Source organism: Zalophus californianus, chromosome 8 (genome assembly GCF_009762305.2).
Source record: "Zalophus californianus isolate mZalCal1 chromosome 8, mZalCal1.pri.v2, whole genome shotgun sequence".
Taxonomy (NCBI): Eukaryota; Metazoa; Chordata; class Mammalia; order Carnivora; family Otariidae; genus Zalophus; species Zalophus californianus.
The window spans coordinates 30699974-30720695 of NC_045602.1; the positions used below are offsets into that span (position 1 = coordinate 30699974).

The window sequence follows — 20722 nt, forward strand, 5'->3', positions numbered from 1 at the left end:
GCATCACCCAGGGCTCATCACAAGTACACTCCTTGATCCCTATCACCTATTTCACCCATCCCCCCACCAACCTCCCCTCTGGGAACCATCAGTTTGTTCTCTATAGTTAAGAGTCTGTTTCTTGGTTTGCCTCTCTCTTTTTTCCCCCTTTGCTCATTTGTTTTCTTAAATTCCACATATGAGTGAAATCATATATTTGTCTTTTTCTGACTTATTCTGCTTAGCATAATTCTCTCTAGCTCTATCCACATCATTGCAAATAGCAAGATTTCATTCTTTTTTATGGCTGAATAATATTCCTCTGTGTGTGTGTGTGTGTGTGTGTGTGTGTGTGTGTGTGTGTGTGTGTGTCTCCCACATCTTCTTTATCCACTCATCAGTCGATGGACACTTGGACTTTTACCATAATTTGTAAGATAATGCTGCTATAAACATCGGGATGCATGTATCCCTTTGAATTAGTAGTTTTGTATTCTTTGGGTAAATACCTAGCAGTGTGATTGCTGGATTACAGGGTAGTTCTAGTTTTAACTTTTTGAGAAACTCCTATAGTGTTTTCCAGAGTTTGCATTCTAACCAACAGTGCAAGAGGGTTCCCCTTTCTCCACATTCTCACCAACATTTGTTGTTTCTTGTGTTGTTGATTTTAGCTATTCTGACAGGTGTGAGGCGAGATCTCACTGTAGTTTTGATTTGCATTTCCCTGATGACAAGTGATGTTGAACATCTTTTCATGTCTCTGTTGGTCATCTGTATGTCTTCTTTGGAAAAATATCTATTCATATCTCTTGCCCATTTTTCTAAATTGGATTGTTTTTTGGGTGTTGAGTGTTATAAGTTCTTTATATATTTTGGATACTAACCCTTTATGGGACATGTCATTTGCAAATATCTTCTCCCATTCCGTAGGCTGCCTTTTAGTTTTCTTGATTGTTTCCTTCACTGTGCAGCAGCTTTTTTTTTTATTTTGATGTAGTCCCAATAGTTTATTTTTGCTTTTGTTTCCCTTGCCTCAGGAGACACATCTAGAAAGAAGTTGCTATGGCTGATGTCAAAGAGATTGCTGCCTATGTTCTCTTTTACAATTTTTATAGGTTCAAGTCTCATATTTAGGCCTTTAATCCGTTTTGAATTTATTTTTGTGTATGGTGTAAGAAAGTGGTCCAGTTTCATTCTTTTGCATGTGGCTGTCCAATTTTTCCAATACCATTTGTTGAAGAGACTGTCTTTTTCCCATTGGATATTCTTTCTTGCTTTGTCAAAGATTAATTGACCATATAATTGTGGGTTCATATCTAGGTTTTCTATTCTGTTCCATTGATCTATATGCCTATTTTTGTGCCACCACCATACTGTTTTGATTACAAATACCATTTTTATTATGGTAAAATAGACATAAAATTTATCATTTTAACCATTTTATGTGTGCAATTCAATGGCATTAAGTACCCTCACAATATCACACAACCATTACCGGTATCTATTTCCAAAATTTTTTCATCATCCCAAACAGAACTGCACCATTAAACAATTTCCCATTCTTCCTCAGGCCCTAGTAACTTCTGTTCTACTTTTTGTTTCTATGAATTTTCCTTAAAATAAAAGCTTACATCATGAACTATCTGATACATGGTGATGGGCAACTGCATATCCACATGAGGAAGATCAAGGTATACACCTTCCTCAGATGTATACAAAAACTAATTCAAGTTAGGCTCAATTAAAGTAAAAACACAAAATATTTTTGTAATGTGGGAGAAATGGCCTCCAAAATAAAAATGAGAAACCCAGCAGCCATAAAGAAAATACTGATAAACATGACAACTTAAAATTTAAGCTTCCATGATACATCATAAACAAAGAAATAAGGAACAATCAAGGAGAACAAATCTGCAATATGGTTAACAGATACAGAATCAGTCACTGAAATATATAAATATTCCCTACAAATAAATTAGGAGCAGATAACCTAATTAAGAAAAATGAGGAAAGTACACATAGAATCTGCAGAAAAATCGTAAGTAAATACATGTAAAGATGGTCTACCTTACTAAAAATCTGAAAAATGCAAACTGAACCAGCAAGATACTCCTCATTCATCACAGTGGCCCAAACTGCAGTCTGCTAGCACCCTAGTCTGATTGGGAATGGGAAGGAGAAAGCAGCATTCTCCAACACTTTGGGAGGAAGGCATAGTAGAATCCCTTTTTGGGGGATGACAATGTCACAGTATTGGCCAAGTTTGAAATGCACTTGTCATTCTATTCAGTAATTTCACTTGAACGAACCTATCATAGATGATCATGGAAATACTTGTTTTTAGAGTCAAAGATAAGGGGGGGGACATAAAAACTTGCTAACAGCCTAAATAAATACGCATCAATAAGAAAGTTACATAAATGATGGTATAGGTCAGCATACAATACAGTTGCTAAAATGGATGTGCCAGATGCACGTGTGCTGATATAGAAAGATTAGGATACATTGTTGAATGAAAAAAAATAAGGCGCAAAATAACATTACAGTAACTTTGTAAAAGCATGTCCTTATATCTTTATGCAAAAAGTCTCTATATACATATATATCTGTGTTTATATATGTTTATAACTCACAGAAAATTATCTAAAACGATAAACAACAGACTCCATGAGAAGAGTAGAAAAGAATATTAAAGGGAATTTTCCATTTTTGTTCTATATGCTTCTTTGTTGTTTTACTAAGAGGTGTCTATTATCTCTATAATTAGAAATACAAAAGAAGTGAAAAATACATAGAAAGGAAAGGGACCTCACCTGCTCTGGGCTCATGTATGTAAAAGTTCCTGTATTACTTGTCCGATTTGCACAGTCTTTCAAGGATGTCACAAGTCCAAAGTCTCCAATCTTTATGTGTTTTGTATTTACTAAAAATATGTTACCTGGCTACAGAAAAAAAAAAAAAACACCCAATATTTATAAGTACCAATTCAACAGACTGTTATCACATTTCCAAATCATATTAACAAGGGCTATTTTTATATTTCCTTATAAGGTATTTACCCTTACACGGGTAGTCCAAAACAGGATACTTAGTCCCAGGTCTCTAAAGTACCAGCTGAGGAAGTAAGGACTTCTCTGTCAGCAGAGAAGGCTTCGGGCATAACTGCCTTCAAATATCTGAAGATATGCTTAGCGGAAGGTGGATTCACTCTGCACAGTACTAGAGGATAGAAACAACCAAAGGCTTGCTTTAATATATCCTAATATACTAATAGTGTGGTCCAAAGAATGGGAATTTGAGAGTCCCCATCTCAGGGAGTATTCAAGGTGGGGCTGGACACTGACTTGGTAGAAATGTTACAAATACGAATCCAGGATCTGTTGGGGATGGAAGTAGAAGCCCTTCAGATCTCTAAGTTTGAGATTCTCAGAATGAGTCTCTTCTCAATAAAGCTGTTAAGATATCCTGTGCAGAATTTCTCCCGGGGATTTCCTTGATGTCAATTTCTCCAGACCCCTGGCAACTTCTTAACAAACCCACCCCCTCTGTTCTTGAAGGCAGGCCACATCAACTGGAAGCTGATAACTAGCACTTAAGTATTTCTGTCCATGTACATCTCTAAGCAGATGGAAAAAGGCGGGGGGCGGTGGGGGACAAATAGGGAGTGTTGTTCATCCTATTCCACCATTTTGTAGGTCGTACTGATGAACACCCTAAAGACCATGAAAACAGGAAGGTTGTTGATAAGGAAATTAATATTTTGCCATTCTTGGGGTGCCTGGCTAGCTCAGTTGGTGGAGCGTGAGACCCTTGATCTCAGGGTGGTGAGTTCGAGCCCCACGCTGGGTGTAGACACTGCTCAGAAATAAAATATTTAAAAATACATATTCTGTCATTCTTGAAAAGGCAACTTTGAATATGACGTTGGGTTTGACGTACACGTGCAGGCTCTGGGAGGTAAGTAATACTCATGAGAGGGCCTAGCAAAGGAGCTGACAGGGAAGAGACCACAAAGTCAAGAAGGCTCAAAGAGAGCTTCCAAGAAGACAGCCGAAAAAGGCTCACGCAGCAATTAGCAGTTAGAGTGGCACCATTCACAATGAGATTGGAATCTACTGCTAATAATGAAGACGGAAACTTGCAGATGCGTGTGGGGTGGGTGCAGAGAGAAAAACCTCCCAATGCAGTATTCAGGTTACCATGTAGGAATACACTGGGTTTGCAAGTGCAACGGCTCCTCCCGCAGAGGTCTATAACTTGACTCTGAGCAACCCTGAGGTTGCATTTACGATGCTTCTAAATATATAAGCTGGATGAGACTGTCTTGTAAAAATAGCAGATCACTTGTTAATAGTTCATTAAAAAGAAAAAATACGGGCGCCTGGGTGGCTCAGTTAAGCGTCTGCCTTTGGCTTAGGTCATGATCCCAGGGTCCTGGGATCGAGCCCCGCATCCTCAGGGAGCCTGCTTCTCCCTCTCCTCCCTGCTGGTGCTCCCTCTCGCTCTCTCTCTCAAATAAATGAAATACAATCTTAAAAAAAAAGCAAAAGAAAAACAATAAGGTCACATTTTGTCTAATCAGTTATGGTATAATAAGGCAAAAAAAAAAAAAGTGCAAACTTTATACAGGAGGTACAGGGAAAAAGGACTGAATCTGCAGACCGAGGCTGACCAAAGAGCCTGGGTCTACAGAGGGAAAGAACTTCCAGAAGCTTTCACTCTAGAAACCTCTATGTCCCTCACCAATATCTTCGTCTAGTTTTTTTTTTCCCTCCGTTTTGCTGTAATATCTTTTTTTTTATTACTGAGGTATAATTAACATATAATTTTCAGATGTATGATGTAATGATTTGATGGTCTAATTCTTCAGATTCTGACAGAAAGTGGTAAATGCTGGTAGACTTTATACAGTAGGGACTTCTGGGGTAAAGACCATTCTCTGGCAAAAAGCACCTATAACTGGTATCGTGTGAAGCATCACAGAGAAAGGTGCACGCCTTCGCTGGCATCTTCTTTCAGGTGGGAGAAAGCAGCAACTCTAGCAGTAAAGCTAGAAAAGTCAGGAGAGGCACGAAGGCTCAGGAGTATTAAAATCCGACCTTTGAACAACTGCGGACCTGGAGCGAACACTGTCTGCAAACAGAGCCGAGAGAAGAACCCCCCGTAACCCAGGGCACAGGCAGCGTGGGAGACAGAGGTGCCAGGGAAAGGAATGGCCAGGCAGTACCTGTCAGTTTCACGAATTCATCCAGAATCATACCCAAACGTCTGCATTTATTTGCAGATTACTTTATAAGTAACTGTGCTTAAATTTTTTATTTAAGTATATATATGATTTATTCCAAAGTGAAGGTATAGCCATTCTAAATCTATTCTTTTGAGCATAGTTCTTATAACATTCCAACTTTAAAATGCACCTTTAAGATACTGTTAAAGAAAGATGGAACCAGGGGCACCTGGGTGGCTCAGTCCGTTAAGCTCAGGTCATGATCCCGGCGTCCTGGAATCGAGTCCCACATTGGGCTCCCTGCTCGGCGGGGAGTCTGCTTCTCCCTTTCTCTCCCTCTTTCTCTCTGTCCCTCCCCGCCCCACCTCATGTTCTCTCTCTCTCAAATAAATAAAATCTTGAAAAGAAAAACGGACGAAAGGGAAGAAAGAAAGAAAGAAAAGAAAGAAAGAAGAAAAAAGAAAGAGAAAGAAAAGGAAGGAAGGAAGGAAGGAAGGAAGGAAGGAAGGAAGGAAGGAAGAAAAAGAAAGAAAGAAAGAAAGAAAGAAAGAAAGAAAGAAAGAAAGAAAGAAAGAAAGAAAGAAAGAAAGAAAGAAAGAAAGAAAGAAAGAAAGAAAGAAGAAAGAAAGAAAGAAAGGAAGGAAGGAAGGAAGGAAGGAAGGAAGGAAGGAAGGAAGGAAGGAAGGAAGGAAGAAAGAAAGAAAGAAAGAAAGAAAGAAAGAAAGAAAGAAAGAAAGAAAGAAAGAAAGAAAGAAAGAAAGAAAGAAAGAAAGAAAGAAAGAAAGAAAGAAAGAAAGAAAGAAAGAAAAGATGGAACCAGGTGGATTCCTACACAAAGGCCTCAAGCCTCCAGCTCCTGGGGGCAGGCCAAAGACACACTATCTTTTATAGGCCAATTATTCCAATCTGCCCCAACAACTCTATACACAGGTGCTTCTGTTTCTCAAGAAACTCTTTCGCCTCATTCCTCATTCCTGGCTATTGCAGATGGGCGGGATAAGCAAACAGCCAAGATCCATGGAGATGAGGTGCTTCTGCCAGATCCAGAGTGATCAGGAAAGGCTACGTAAAGAAATTGAGACCAAAAAAGACAAGCAGGAGAGTGTTCCATGCAAGAACATGAACAAAGGCTCAGTGTTAGGATTCCACATGGCTAGTTTGTGATGGGAGTAGGCAGATTATAGGGAAGAGAGACTGGGGACACCATGAAAAACTCTTCTGTCCCTTCTTTCATTTTGATGAGAAGGCAAAATGGGAAAACAGCTCATCTGGACCATGAAAGAAGCTAGGAAGCCAGCAGAAAATAAAAATACAAAGGTATGCTATGTGTTCCAAGTTTTGGATCAGTACAATTTTCCAATCATGGGGTAGAAATGTCTAACCAGATGCCAAGAAAATTCTAGACTCTGGCTCCAGTAGCTGTGACTGCCCTCAAGAGTAATGACTTAAGAAATTAGGAGAACCATGTTCCCAAAGCCAGTCACAGGAGTCCCTTCTGCCTCTCAAACAAGCCTGAGTAACGGCAGAAGCAGAGACAGAGCGGCCCGTTGGCTGTGCTAACCACAGCAATGATCTGCACAGAAATGTTCAGCTTACGAAAGCTATTGGTGTTTGCAACTGGAGTTTGACAAGCAGCCAGATAACACCAGAAGGGAATGAGCTCCTGCCTATAGGGCTCCTTCTGATTGTCTAGATACATTCATTTGTCCTGGAGATCTTCTGAGTGGTGCCATGGAATGGTATTTGGGGCAAGTTCTGGATCTATTCTAACTTTAAAGGATCAGAGATATTATTTCCTCAGGACTGTCAATCAATTCTAAAACTAGAGAAGATAGATTTAAAATTACTAAATCACATCAAATCTGAAGAGTACATTTTCCATTTACCTTAAGGTCTCTGTGAATTAGCTGTTTGCCGTGTATATACTCTACACCTGCTGCTATTTGTTCATATAATTCCAGAGACAAAGGTTTGTCTGGTGTCTTGCCTCTTCTGTCGTCAATCCATGCCTCCAATGTCCCTTTATCACAGAATTCCATTTGGATGAGAAGGCACTTAATCTTTGCTCTGGATATAAAATTTGCAGTACGTTACATGTAGCAATAAAAATAAATTTATAAAAAATAACCTTTCTTTTTAAAATTACACTTTATCTCCTTAAGAACCCCCAAACATGTCTCAAAACAGAAATCTAAATATAATAAACTTGAATCAAAATACATCATTTTTTATTTAAATCATAAGTTCCCAAATGTCCAGAGCACTGTTAACTATTTTATAAAGTTTGAGCCTGCCCATTCTTTAATGGTAAAAGATCCTTGATCCCCTTTGCTAATAGGAATAGGAACATTAATACAATGGCAATAAAGAAAACCAAAGTTCATTACTACATAAAATAATTCTGGAACGTTTTAATTTACTATCGACCTACTGAACATCTATTTTGTGGAAAGCACAGAACAGGCACCTAGAGAGGAAAAAATGAGTTAGATACCATCCTTGCCGTCATGGGGATTACGGTTTAATAAGAGAGAAATACGGGCAAAACAAATCGAAAACAATAGCGTAAAGATAGGTTCTCAAAGAGAAGTGCCAATAAATTGCTAAGAGATACCTGTGAGGACTGATTTTGCTAACCATGCTTTTATTTTGGTCATGAGGTCAACTAGGTTGGCCTCAATATTAATTTATATTCTTTGAACTTATGTTGGCTAGAAAATAGGAAGAGAAAGCCAAGAATCTGTGGAAAGCTAAAGTCCTGCCTGTATGCTGATGGTCAGCAACCCCTGAAACTAAAAAGCTCTCAATTACATGGGGCAGAGCCGGGGCTGGAGTCGGGAGTCGATGAATGAACAGGTCTCAATGTCCTCGGGATTTCCGTGAGCACGGTCCCCCCAAGAAACACTGGCTGACTTTCAGAAGGAGATGTCAGGTCTTGAGAGCCGCCCTCCAGTCCTTTGTCAGGGGCTTGAGACAAAACATGAGTGATACCAGGTGGGGTACCTGCTCCTAGTCTTAAAATTATTTTCACTGCCCACCACACCACCGTAAGTGGTGTGGCTGTATTCAAGAGAGACTCCTTGGGGCACCTGGCTGGCTCAGTCAGTAGAGCAGGTGACTCCTGATCTGAGGGTCGTCAGTTCAAGCCCCATGTTGGGCATGGAGCCTACTTAAAAAAAAAAATTTAAATTTTAAAAAGAGGGGCGCCTGGGTGGCTCAGTCGGTTAAGCGTCTGCCTTCAGCTCAGGTCATGATCCCAGGGTCCTGGGATCGAGACCCGCATCGGGTTCCCTGCTCAGCGGGAAGCCTGCTTCTCCCTCTCCCACTCCCCCTGCTTGTGTTCGCTCTCTCACTGTGTCTCTGTCTGTAAAATAAATAAATAAAATCTTTAAAAAAAAGAGAGAGAGAGAGAGAGACCCTCTTGACTGCACCCCACCAACCACTTTTTCCGCCTCTGAGAAGGGCAGAAAAGTGCTGGCAGCTGAGGAGGGGCTTCCAGCTGTAGCATCGGTAACATGTTCAAACTTTCTCCACAAAGCTGCATTTACAGCCTGGTCTTAGGTTGTGGCATGTGAGCAAGCCTACACATTGACTGAGATTCTGAAAATAGCTGAGGACAATAAAAAAAAAAAAAATTTTTTTTTTTTTAAGCAAGTTTGGAGCAAGGAATAGGAGCCACAAAAAGATTATTCGTTATTTCCTTACCTGGTGAATAGAGACATAACAGTGTCTCAAACAGTGTTTGTGGTTGTGATATTACTAATTAACGGCCTTATCCGGTGGCCCACACATAGTAAATGACAGTTTCCTCCATCCTATTAGGGCTATGAGAATTCTTTTTAGTTACCTTGAAGGATTTATGCTGTCCTCAAGATGGTAATCATTCCCAGCCCAGCAACCATAGTAGTGAACAATATTTGGGTGATCAAGTGCTGCCAAAGCTTTTACTTCACGCTCTACCTTCTTCCTTTAAAGAAACAGGGAACATAAAAGTGTCATTATACATCCCTGTAAAAACTACAGGTTGAGTAACAGAAGACAGCTATGTATGCTCCCTTAGTCAACGGTCACCCTGGTTCCCACACTCTGAGTGTTTAAAAGGGAAGCCAGGAGCACTCAAAAGGAAAGACTGAACATAGAAAAAAACATAGCTGTTCTCACGCTCAACATAAGACAAAAAGCGGTGACTTCATTAATTCCAAATATCAGACAATTTAAAAGTCATTTGTGGTGGTCTCCGAAATGCCAGCCATGCAAATTTTGGTAGCTAAATCGCACAATTGTATTTTGTTTAGACTTGTGTTAAAATCACTTTGGATTTCACAAGCAAACCCTGTTTGGGCAACAAGGGTAATCCTTAAAGAACATAAATCAGAATTTTCAATGTGTAGCTAAATCGCACAATCGTATTTTGTTTAGACTTGTGTTAAAATCACTTTGGATTTCACAAGCAAACCCTGTTTGGGCAACAAGGGTAATCCTTAAAGAACATAAATCAGAATTTTCAATGTGTAGCAAAAATACACAAAGGAGATCATCTATGCAGAGAAAGTGAGACTACACAGCACATGTGGGAGCTTTACAGGGATGTGGAGTCAAGAGCAAAGATAATTCTATGCTACACGGAATAAATAAATTTGAGATTTCAATGGTGAGAAAGGGTAAGCAAACATTTTATAATTCCATTTTTTAATTTGAAAAGTTCTATATCTACATGACATAAAACTTATAAGAATAAAGGAAGAAAAAGTACTCATACATCAACAGTCCGAATACAATCAGTTATTTTGGATTGTTTCTTATCATCTTTCTTTACACACATTTTTATATACTTGTAATTATAGTATATAGTTTTTATCCTATTTTTCCACATAACAGGTTATCTTTACTATTTTCCTTGTTACACAACCTATATAACCATCATGTATAAACTTTCTCATGTAAGATTTCAAAAGTACAGAAAATTAGAACAAATAGTGTCATGAACCGCTACCTAGCCATCACCCAGATGAAACAGTTATTAATTCCTGGCCATCTTACCCACTTCCTTATCTCCCCTGGATTATTCTGAAGCAAATTCCAACATCATACCATTTCATGTGTAAATATTTTCAGTATATAAGCCTCATTTTTTTAATGACTGCAAAATAGCTATTGAGCAGGGGAGAGAACAAAACATACTTAATTACTTCCTCATTGCTGCACATTTGGTTTGTTCTAATTTCTCACTGTTATAAATGACACTGTGATTGACATCTTTTCATATAATTTTTTCCATCATTTGGATACTATTCTTAGAATAGGTTCCCAGACAGGAAACCCACGGGTCGTAGTGTATAAATATTCCAAGTATATTCTTAACTGTGTTATACCAATTTATGAAGCCACTAAAAATGTCCAAGATACTGTACCCTTATCATCGTTAAGTGTTACCATTAAAAAAACAATGGAATTGAACAGAAGGAGTAATACTCCATTCCTGTCAAGGAAAACGATGTGGAAAGTGGGGCGCCTGGGTGGCTCAGTCAGTTAGGGCGTCTGACTCTTGGTTTCAGCTCAGGTCCTGGGATCCAGCCCTGTCTCAGGCTCCGTGCTCAGCATGGAGTCTGCTTGAGATTCTCTGTCCTTCTCCCTCTGCCCCTCCCCCTGCGTGCTCTTTCTCTCTCTCTCTCTCTCTAAAATAAATAAATCAATCTTAAAAAAAAAATACACATAATGGGGCACCTGGGTGGCTCAGTCGTTAAGCCTTCAGCTCAGGTCATGATCTCCCAGTCCTGGGAGCGAGCCCCACACCAGGTTCCCAGCTCAGCAGGGAGTCTGCTTCTCCCTCTCCCTCTGCCTCTCCTTCTAGTTGTGCTCTCTCTGTCTCTCTCTCTCTCAAAATGAATAAAGAAAACCTTAAACACACACACACACACACACACACACACACACACACACACACACACACACACAAAACGATGTGGAAAGAGAAAGCCTTGTTTTGATGCCAGGTGGTTATGGAGGGATTTCAACTGCAAGGCATTGTCCATGGGACAGGAGGTTTGTTTGGCTGAGACGAGGAGTGGCTAGGACTCCATGCCCGCTTCTCCTCTGCTCACAGCGTTTTCCTAAGCCCGTGTACCTTCCCCATCTCCTTCCCTAGACCTTGAGGGATAGGTCTGTAAGTTACACATAGTACAACTGCCAGAAAACAACAAGGAAGACTGGCGAATTGGTGAGCATGTGATTTAATACCTCCTTACCATGTGCTCTCTTTTCTGAAGGAGTTCTGCTATCCACTAAGTGGGGGGTGGGAGTCAGTAGGTGCAGATAATATATAAAACAACACGGGGAGCTATGGGTTATAGTGGGAACACAGTGGATTGGCATTCCAGAGAACAAGTTCTAAATCCCCACCTTGTGAACTCTACCTCTGAAACTAATAATACACTATACGTTAAGTAACTGAATTTAAATAAAATAAAATTTAAAAATAAATAAATCTCCACCTTGTTACCATAGTAGGTAGTGTCCAAAGATGGCCATCAATTCTTTTCCTCCGCATACATGCACCCACTCCTCAGATTAAGAGGTAGAGTCTACTTGCTCTCCCCTCGAGTCTGAGCTGGCCTTAGTGATTTTGTTTAACCAATATAATGTGGAACTTCCAAGACTAAGTCAAAAGTAGCTTCTGCTGTTCCCTTTTGGGATGACTTGCTCTGGGGACAATCGCTCTTGGAACCCAGGCACTAAGTTGTGAGACGCCCAGGTGACATGAAGAAGCCATGTGGGGGCGCTCTGATTAACAATTCCAGCTGAATTTCCAGCCCACAGCCAGCTCGACTGCTAGCCATGGGTGACAACCATCCCTGGCCAAGCTTTCTGATGACTTCTTTTTTTAAAAAGATTTTATTTATTTATTTGTGAAAAAGAGGCAGGAGTGGGGAAGAGAGAGAGAGAGCACAAGTAGGGGGAGGGTCAGAGGGAGAGGGAGAAGCAGGCTCCCCAGTGAGAGGGCTCCATCCCAGGACCCTGGGATCATGACCTGAGCCGAAGGCAGATGCTTAACCCCCAAGCTTTCTGATGACTTCTGACTACAAAAGCATAACAGATCCCAGATGAGGATGGCCCAATGAGCACAACCAATCACAGGACAGTGACAGATAATAATAACTTGTTCTTTTTCAGCCACTATTATTTTGGAGTGGTGTATTATGCAATAATAGACAAATGGGATAGTTACCAACTAGGTTTTACTTTGACAAATCAGTTTGCCTCTTTGGGTCTCAGTCTCCTAATCGTAAAATAAAGAGAGGAGACCAGAAAATCTCAAAGGTCACTATAAGCTAGGTGATTCTATAACCTCAGTTTTCATCAAGACAGAATCAAAAGAATGATCAATGGTCTATCCAAATTTTTTACTGAAATAACCACAACAAAGTGAGGTTATGTCAGAGGAAGCCAAGCTCCTGATGAGTGACATTTTTAAGGAAGACTAGAAAAAAGTAAATAATCTGCTAATGAAGAAGAGAGAGACATAAAAAAAGAATCATGCACGTTCACACACCTTCCCATTCAAAGAAACAAACATGTACTACTTACTCTTTATCATATTTAACACGTTTAATAACATAAGTCTTCCCATCAATTTTGTGCTTTGCTTTGAAAACCTGACCGTATCCGCCTGAGCCAATAGGTGTTATTTCTGTAAAATCACAAGCAAACCTGAAAAGAAAAATGCCACTGTTATTCTGAGTTCAGTGGTCATGGCCCACCCCCACCCCCACCCAACACTTTCACTTCCCCTTAACGTCACCGGCACAACGGACTGAATAACAAACATGGCTCTACCCTTCTATATAAGAAGAGTTCACTCCACAGAAACTCTTGAATCACAAAGTCATAGTTTCTCCTGCTCATGCTCCCATTGTAACAAATCACCCTAGTAATGACATTCAACTTCTGGCTGCACAAAAGCCATGATAAAGATGCTTATCTCAAGTGTAAAACTTCAGAAGGAAGCACCATATTTGGTTCCCCAGCTACCACCAAGCTGTCATAAGAGAAATGAGCATGGTCTCTGAGCCTACCTACGTTTGTAACTACCTGGTTTTCCCCTCTCTCTCCTGCCCCACATTCCATCATTAAGCCCTGTCAGTTCTACTCCCCAAACATATCACTGGTGTGTGCCCACTTTTCCCCATCTCCAACATCTTCACACCAGTCCAAGCCCTCGTCAGCCACTACAGAACCGGGCTAGCTCGGACACTCCACTTCCCAAGTCTCCTTCCTTTGCTCCAATCCATGAGCCACGCAGCAAGCAGGGTGAAAAACTCTGAGCCTGTCTCTCTGTTGCCTAAACTCTCCAATAGCCTCTTTTTGCTTTCAGCGAACCCCAGAAAGTCCTTAGATGGCCTAAAAGGGGTCTCGTGCTTCCCTCCCCAGCTTGTCTCATGGCACCACACCCTTGCTCACGCACTCCAAGCACACAGCGTCTTCCCCTTGAACGCTCGCATACCGTTCCTACCCTCACTTTCCCACATGTTCTGCTTTTACGAAGCCACAGACCCCACCTCCAGGCGCCCCGACATGGGTGACCCCAGAAAAAGCCTTTGCCTCACCCCTCACACTAACCCCAACAGTACTATTTCCATTTCTTACCATGTCATTGTTTTCCCTTGAGACCTCTGACCATAGATTGTAATTACAGATTTCTCACATAACTATCATCCCCATAAAACTGTGAGGGCGGAAGCTGTTTCTGTTTGTTCCCACTAAAAATCCGATGCCCCACACAGTGCCAGGTATATATGAGGTACTTATTAAATGTTTGTTGATTCTTTATTATTTTTTTTTACAATTGTATTCAATGTCTTCCTGTTGCAAATAGGCTTCACATTTGTTTTAGATATTTTGTTCAAACCCAAACACATAATCTACCACAAGAGGAACCTTTTTTCAATGTGAAATCCGGAATGGAGTTGGAAAATGGAAAACAGGTTCGAGTGGATCTATTCGGATTCCTTCAGGGGTCTTTTAAAAAAAAAATCACTGGTTTACAGAAATATTTACCTTCAATATAAAAACCTCCATGGGTGTCAGAAAAACTCACATTAGTATCACACAGATCTACATTTACCACATTCTGTTTGGATTCATCTAAACATTACCTCTCCAAGAGACAATGATTCTTTGGGAGTCTGACTGTACTAAAAAAATTAACTGTTCAGGGAGAAATAGAATTTAACCTGGCTGATGTACAACAGTCCCTTCAGAAGCTTTTGTCGAACGCGCAAACATATCTTTAAACAGATTTTCTTTTACAAGTTTCCCTCTTACCTGGCGTCCACAGTGTACTTGTTTTCTTTGGTCACAGGAGAGTTAAAGTTAGGTGCCAAACTTCTAAAATTTAAGAGAATATAAAACGCAAATAAAACTCAAATAAAATACAACTTTATGTCATGCGCTAGTTTTTTTATATTTTGAGTCAACTATTAGAATTACAAGGTAGAAAGCGATAACCTTTCTTTATAAAACAATATACTGACAGTTCTCCTCTGTCCACTAATAATTTTTCATTCCTTTCCTGATTCTTTTTTTTTTTTCTTTGCCTTAACACATTCACTGTTGGTGTGCCACCTCTTCTTTCTTCCCTACAGCCTCAAAACCAAAGGAAATAGATCTCCTTGCACCATCATTCTGGTCTTTGTACTTCACTCCTGGCTAGTTGTGAGCCACGCGGCTATTGGAAGTTCAAACCCCGCTGATAACTAAACATATTCCAATTGCTATCTTCCCCCTAAGCCCTCAAGTCTTGAACTTCCTTAACCCCATCAGTGCCCATGATTCCTGTCTGTATCTCCTCCTCCTTGGCTTCTTCGTCACCCAGTTATTGGAACTCTGTTCCCTCAAACCCTGTCCACTCTTCCCATACAGTTTGTCTTGCATATTCTCATCCCTCGTCACTGCCATGATAACCATGGCTGACAACTGGATCATCTTACACACACACACCTCTCTTCTCTCCACCCAAACACCCACGTCGGGAATCATCCCTCCCTGACACATCTCCTACGGTTCAGAATATATTGGTGGCTCATAATGGCTCCTACTGCCATCACACCCTCATTGATGACTTACGGTTATGTCCTTGTTTTTCTCTTCCATTTGAGAAACCAATCCACCATCATTTATATAACACTGGATCTTTTGCTCTTCTTACCCAAGTCATTACACCATCCCTACCCTACCTGCCTGTCTCCAAAATAATGCAGTTCTCTGGAAAGTGCCTCTCCAAGTTCACTTCTGTCAACCTCTTCCAAAATAATGCCCTTAACCAATGACTCTAGTGATCCCCACAGGCCCTTTCATCTACGGTGCAGTGTGTACATACATTCAAAGATTTCTCTACATATGTAAAATCATTTCTTTATAGATTTCAAGCTTTTTGGGATCCTTAACCATGCTTTCTACCTCTGAAATTCCACTCAAAGAAGGGTATATAGTACTCTACAAATACTGAAGACTTAGTAAATAAGGTTAACAACCTAAGTGTGAAACAAAACTTCATTTCCAAATACGTGCACTGCATAATGATACCCACCTTTTCACCTTCTTTTCACTACTTCTGACATTGCTCTGTAACAAAAGAAAACGAAAAACAATTGTAGATGATTAAATCAATTATCTTGCTGTATCTTGTTCTTCTTCCTCCTGTACTGCTAGATGGTTCTGTGACATTTTTTTTTGGTCCATTAGATGAACAGCCTCATCAAGTTGTGTACTCCCATCAAGCCCTGCTTCTCAGTTTACTTGGCTAGATCAATGTTGTCATCTATTCTAGCAACCAGACAGATAAGGCAGGAAGGACAAAAAAGCAATCGGGGCAAGTTCAGCAGAAGCACTGGGTCTCAACAAGAAGGCATGCATCACAGTTCTCCACAGTGCTAAAGACACAGATGGAGCTCAGGGATCCAGTCTAAAATAATTCCCCAAGTGTTTCTTATCTGGTAACCAGCTAAAAATGGCAATGCTAAAAAAAAAAAGAAAAAAGAAAAAGAAAAAATGACAATACTAATAATTTCATTTTTAGCACAAATTAATTTAATTTTAATATTTAGCAAAAAAAGAGGAATCTTCACTATATCTCAAAAGTAAATTTCACATAGCTATTCTTTATTCATATTCACTTTTATTCTGGTAGGTTTTGTAGTATTATCAATTTGGACACCAAGCAGGGAGCATCAAACTAAGAGTTTTTGAGCTCATACCACTTCCCACTGTATGATGATTATAGTATATTAATTTAGCCATTCTGTCAAATGACAATGTTTCTTAAGTCTCTTCCTGTTACAAATGAGGTTGCAAGAACACACTTACATATGTTTCTCTGTACATACATAGAAGTGCTTCTCTAGTAGACATCCCCAGGAATGGAACTGCTTGAAGGCATGGCGTGCACACCCTCCACTTTGCTACATATTGCCAAACTGTCTCCACAATGGTTGTACCAACTTATACTTCCACCCGCAGCACGTAGTAGTTATAATCAGAATACAGCTGTGCCGATGCTTAGTATTGCCAGACTCAAATTTTGCCATGGTGATGGGTTTAAAAAAGGTACCTAACTGTTGTTTTGATTTGCATTTTCCCTACTACATGCAGCAAAGCATCTTTTCATATTTTTGTTGCCTATTTGGGTATCTCTTCTCTGAATTGTCTGTTCAGATCTTCTGTACATTTTTCTGAGTTGCTTTTCTTTTTCTTATTGATTTGTTTACAGTTCGTTATAAACAGAGCACTTATGTAACGCTAATTGTCACCACAAAAATTATCTGATTTTTAAGTTTAGTTCTGATGTTTTAAAACAGGAGCAGACTATATTAATGGACATTTTAAGTAGTGTCCAACTGATAGAAGATAAGCAAGATCACAGGAATATATTAAAACGTGAAGGTGAGTACGGATAGGAAAATGGGAGTGAAGAGTGGAAGAATTTTGCAAGTGAGGAACAGGGGTTAATAAAGAAAGGAGAAAGCCAAAATGCTGCCACATATTAATATGAAATAAGAATGCATGAGATAAAAGTAGAAAAATTATGGTTGAGTACTGAGGCAATTTTTAAATGAAGAAACACACAGAGAAAAAGATCATCGGGAAGCTAGAGGCTAATACTGTACCAGAGGAGATGAAGAATTGTTTACACTGTTGCTGTTACAATTTCCTTCTGGTGCACTTGGTGAGAAATCATTTTCAAGTGGGGATTTAGAAGCACTAGAAGAAAAGGGGATAATTATTAGTTTGTGAATTCTGCCTATTTTTTGTTGATCAGAATTTCTTTCTCTAAATTCTCCTTAAACATTAAACATTTTCATAAAAATGTGCTCTCAGGCAGCAATCTGAATTTGTTAAATTATCACAGTTGTTTGTCCACACTTACGATATGCTTCTCACCGAAGTGTTGTTTCCCAAGTCACTAGGTGAAGTAGTCCAAGAATCACTTGATTCTTCATCTTTCTGAAGGAGGGAGTCATCTTTCTGAAAGAAAGAGTAACCCTTAGGGGTTTTAAGAGCAATTACATTACTTCTCCATACTGGCTCAGTCTCTGTGTGCTAACTACCACATTTATTTATGGATGTTTGATCTGGATTTAAAAAACCACCCTGGGGGCACCTGAGTGGCTCAGTTGGTTAAGTGTCTGCTTTCAGCTCAGGTCATGATTTCAAGGTCCTGTGATCAAGCCCCACATCAGGCTCCCTGCTCAGCGGGGAGTCTGCTTCTTCCTCTCCCCCTCTTTCTGCCCCTCCCCCGAACTCATACACTCTCTCTCTCTCTCTCTCTCAAATAAATAAAATCTTAAAAAAAAAAACAAAAACCAACAATCCTGAGTTGTGAACAGAATTTTGCTCTCTGGGGCCTCATGGCCCCATGGCTCATGGCTCACTGGTGAAACACAGAATGGAGGAATCCCTTTGCTATGTGATTAGTTGTCTTGGCATCATCTAAACACAGTCTCACCTCAAATCAACCTCAGAAAGGATCTTAAAATTTAGAAGTGAAATCCAAAGGCATTTCATACCATTAAGGTTTTCTCTGATTGTATCTGCTCATGTGCAAATTTAGCAGCCATCTGTTTTGCCTCCTGTTTGGTAGCACCTCCACCAACAGCATATTCTTTCTGCCCAATTTTGCATCTATAGTAAAATCTAGGAGAAATGATAGAGAGTATTTACCCAAATGCCAAAAAAACAGTAAATCTAACTTAGGATTTGGAAACAAACACAGATGAACAAAGACCTTAATATAACCCTAATTTAATGGGTACGTTTAGTTTGTATCTTGTAGAAGAGAAATGGTAAGATGGCTGACCAATTTGCCAGAATAACCAGGATAGCTTGATGTCATCAGCTTGCATTTGTGGTTAGGCAAGGGGCCTCGGACAATTATATGAGAACTCTACTGAATGTGGAAAAGCAATGGACATGGTAAGTACCAGGGAGTTACTATGCATTAATTCAAAATTATTACAGTATTATTTGCCATGGAGGCAAATACACTCAAACAGGGTTGAGTCTTCCCTGCTGGGCCCTGAAGGCAGAATTACACTGAGCGGCTGGGTGGTTTCTACAGCTCCTATTCTCCCGGGCACCCCTAAGTAGACCTCTCTCTTTTAGGTAACTTATGCTAGAGTGTTTAATCCCAAGGAGCCAAACAGGTAAGCTACGAAAAAATAGCCTCCTACTTTATTGAGATCGACTCACACAATTCACTTTGGACTATTTCATGCCAATGAATACTCTTCTGTTTTCCTCTTCCTGGTTCTGGCCTAAAAGCCATCAGAGTTAAAAAGTCCATAACTGAGTCAATTCAGAGGACAGTATCCTGAAGCGGTCATTTGGACTATTCGCCATTTAGATTTTTCTCTCTCTCTCTCATTCAATGGGTTGGTTGTAGCCAGGAAACAATCTCCTTCAGGCTCATTTATTTCTGCTTTTCCCAGTTCCTATCCATTCCTATCTTCACTTCCAAAATCTTGGCAACTCTGAAGCTCTACTCCATCCCATCCTTTATAATCCTTAAATCCGGGTCTCCTCACAGCCTATGGCTAAAACCCATTTCTTTTAAGACCTGGTATTTGTCTAGAGAGTGACACCATTTTACCGAATTTGAAGGACAAACACCTAGACAAACGGCTCTCTAATCTGATGATGGTGAAGAGAGAGTCATTTCACCTACGCATGTGGTCTAGTCATTGTCATACAGCGACTCCCACTGTGATCTGTGGGAGGGAAACTCCACACACACACACACCCCCAGCAGGGGCACCCCATTCTCTCTTAGGTCTCCTGCAGACTAAACCATCCAGATATACCTCAGAAATAAAGGATTCCCCAGATTTGATCCATTATGGTATATGGGTCCCAAGTCTTCAGCAATTAAGCATTTTCATATTTTAATTGTGAAGATGACCAGTTGTGTGTAAGTCATATAAAACCTTCCATGCAAAAGGTCCCCAAAAGGAGGACAAATATTTCTAGAAAATTAGACATGAAAACAAGCCCGTTCTATTACTTAGATACAATGAAATAGAAGGAAAAGCTGAACTACATCTCACCTTTCTGGCCCATATTCTTTCGATTCACATGGTTCATAATTTACAGATAGTTTTTCCTTCTGGGCAAGCCTATTCATACGGCCTATGAAATTCTCCATGGATCCTACGCCTAATCCTTCTGAAGAATCTGTTGTTGTCAGTGATAAAGAACTAACTGCCTACAAGGAAAAAAAAAATTTTGTTTAATACAGATGAAAACAAAGATTTAACCATTTTATTTCCTCTATTAAAATTACTAAATGAATAATTTGAAAGACAACCTAGATTTTATGTATTGCCCTAGTCTACTACCTTGAGTAAAAGTCTAAGTATATATTTTCTTCTACCATAAAAAATCCACAAGAGAAAAGGTTAACAATAGGAAAGGAACCATCCTTTTATAGTTTCCTACAGAAAAACAAAATAGTGAACTTTCTTGTTTATCCACGCAAAATACTCTAACACTGTCTAGCTCACTCTACACTTTGTAAATCTCAAAAAACGAGATTACCAATACTGCAGTAGAGCTACATCCTGGATCGCACCTTATGGGGAAAGAGGAATATAACAGCACCATCCCTTCCATTCTTATCTGTACCTTTTTCCTAATCTGGCAAAAGCGTGTCCAAAGTTTTTCTACTTTATTGATCTCGTCAGAAAAAACTTTTGGTTTTATCGACCTTTTTTATGGTTTCTTAGTTTTCTTTTACATTAATGTTTGGCCTTGTTATTATTTTCTGTCTTCCGCTTTTTTGGGGAAAGGTATTCTACTGTTCTTTTCCTAACTTCTTGACTTGATTTTCTGGCTCCTTAACAATTCGTGAGTTTGCAACTTTGCCTGATTTACTTTTCCCGATTTGGGTTACAAGGGTGACATCATCGAGGAAGATTTTTCAGGAAAGTATCTTGAAAGTCAATGTTTTCAAAATTTTCGATATCT

At 39.8% G+C, this 20722-nt stretch overlaps 1 protein-coding gene across 3 annotated transcripts in view; it reads right to left on the minus strand.

Annotated features, from left to right (window-relative positions):
• Positions 1-20722, minus strand: part of EIF2AK2 (eukaryotic translation initiation factor 2 alpha kinase 2) — a 34404-nt gene that overhangs the window by 7004 nt on the left and 6678 nt on the right. For 2 of the 3 annotated variants that reach the window (XM_027622539.2, XM_027622541.2), the window contains exons 4-13: positions 19804-19961; positions 18268-18394; positions 17628-17743; positions 17368-17461; positions 15792-15826; positions 14528-14590; positions 12791-12913; positions 9054-9173; positions 7093-7273; positions 2793-2921 (exon numbers count right to left, since the gene is read on the minus strand). In XM_027622539.2, the coding sequence (XP_027478340.1) occupies positions 2793-2921; positions 7093-7273; positions 9054-9173; positions 12791-12913; positions 14528-14590; positions 15792-15826; positions 17368-17461; positions 17628-17743; positions 18268-18394; positions 19804-19961 (1146 nt within the window). The remainder of the gene's footprint in view (positions 1-2792; positions 2922-7092; positions 7274-9053; positions 9174-12790; positions 12914-14527; positions 14591-15791; positions 15827-17367; positions 17462-17627; positions 17744-18267; positions 18395-19803; positions 19962-20722) is intronic. The other variant, XM_027622540.2, reaches the window with a different exon arrangement.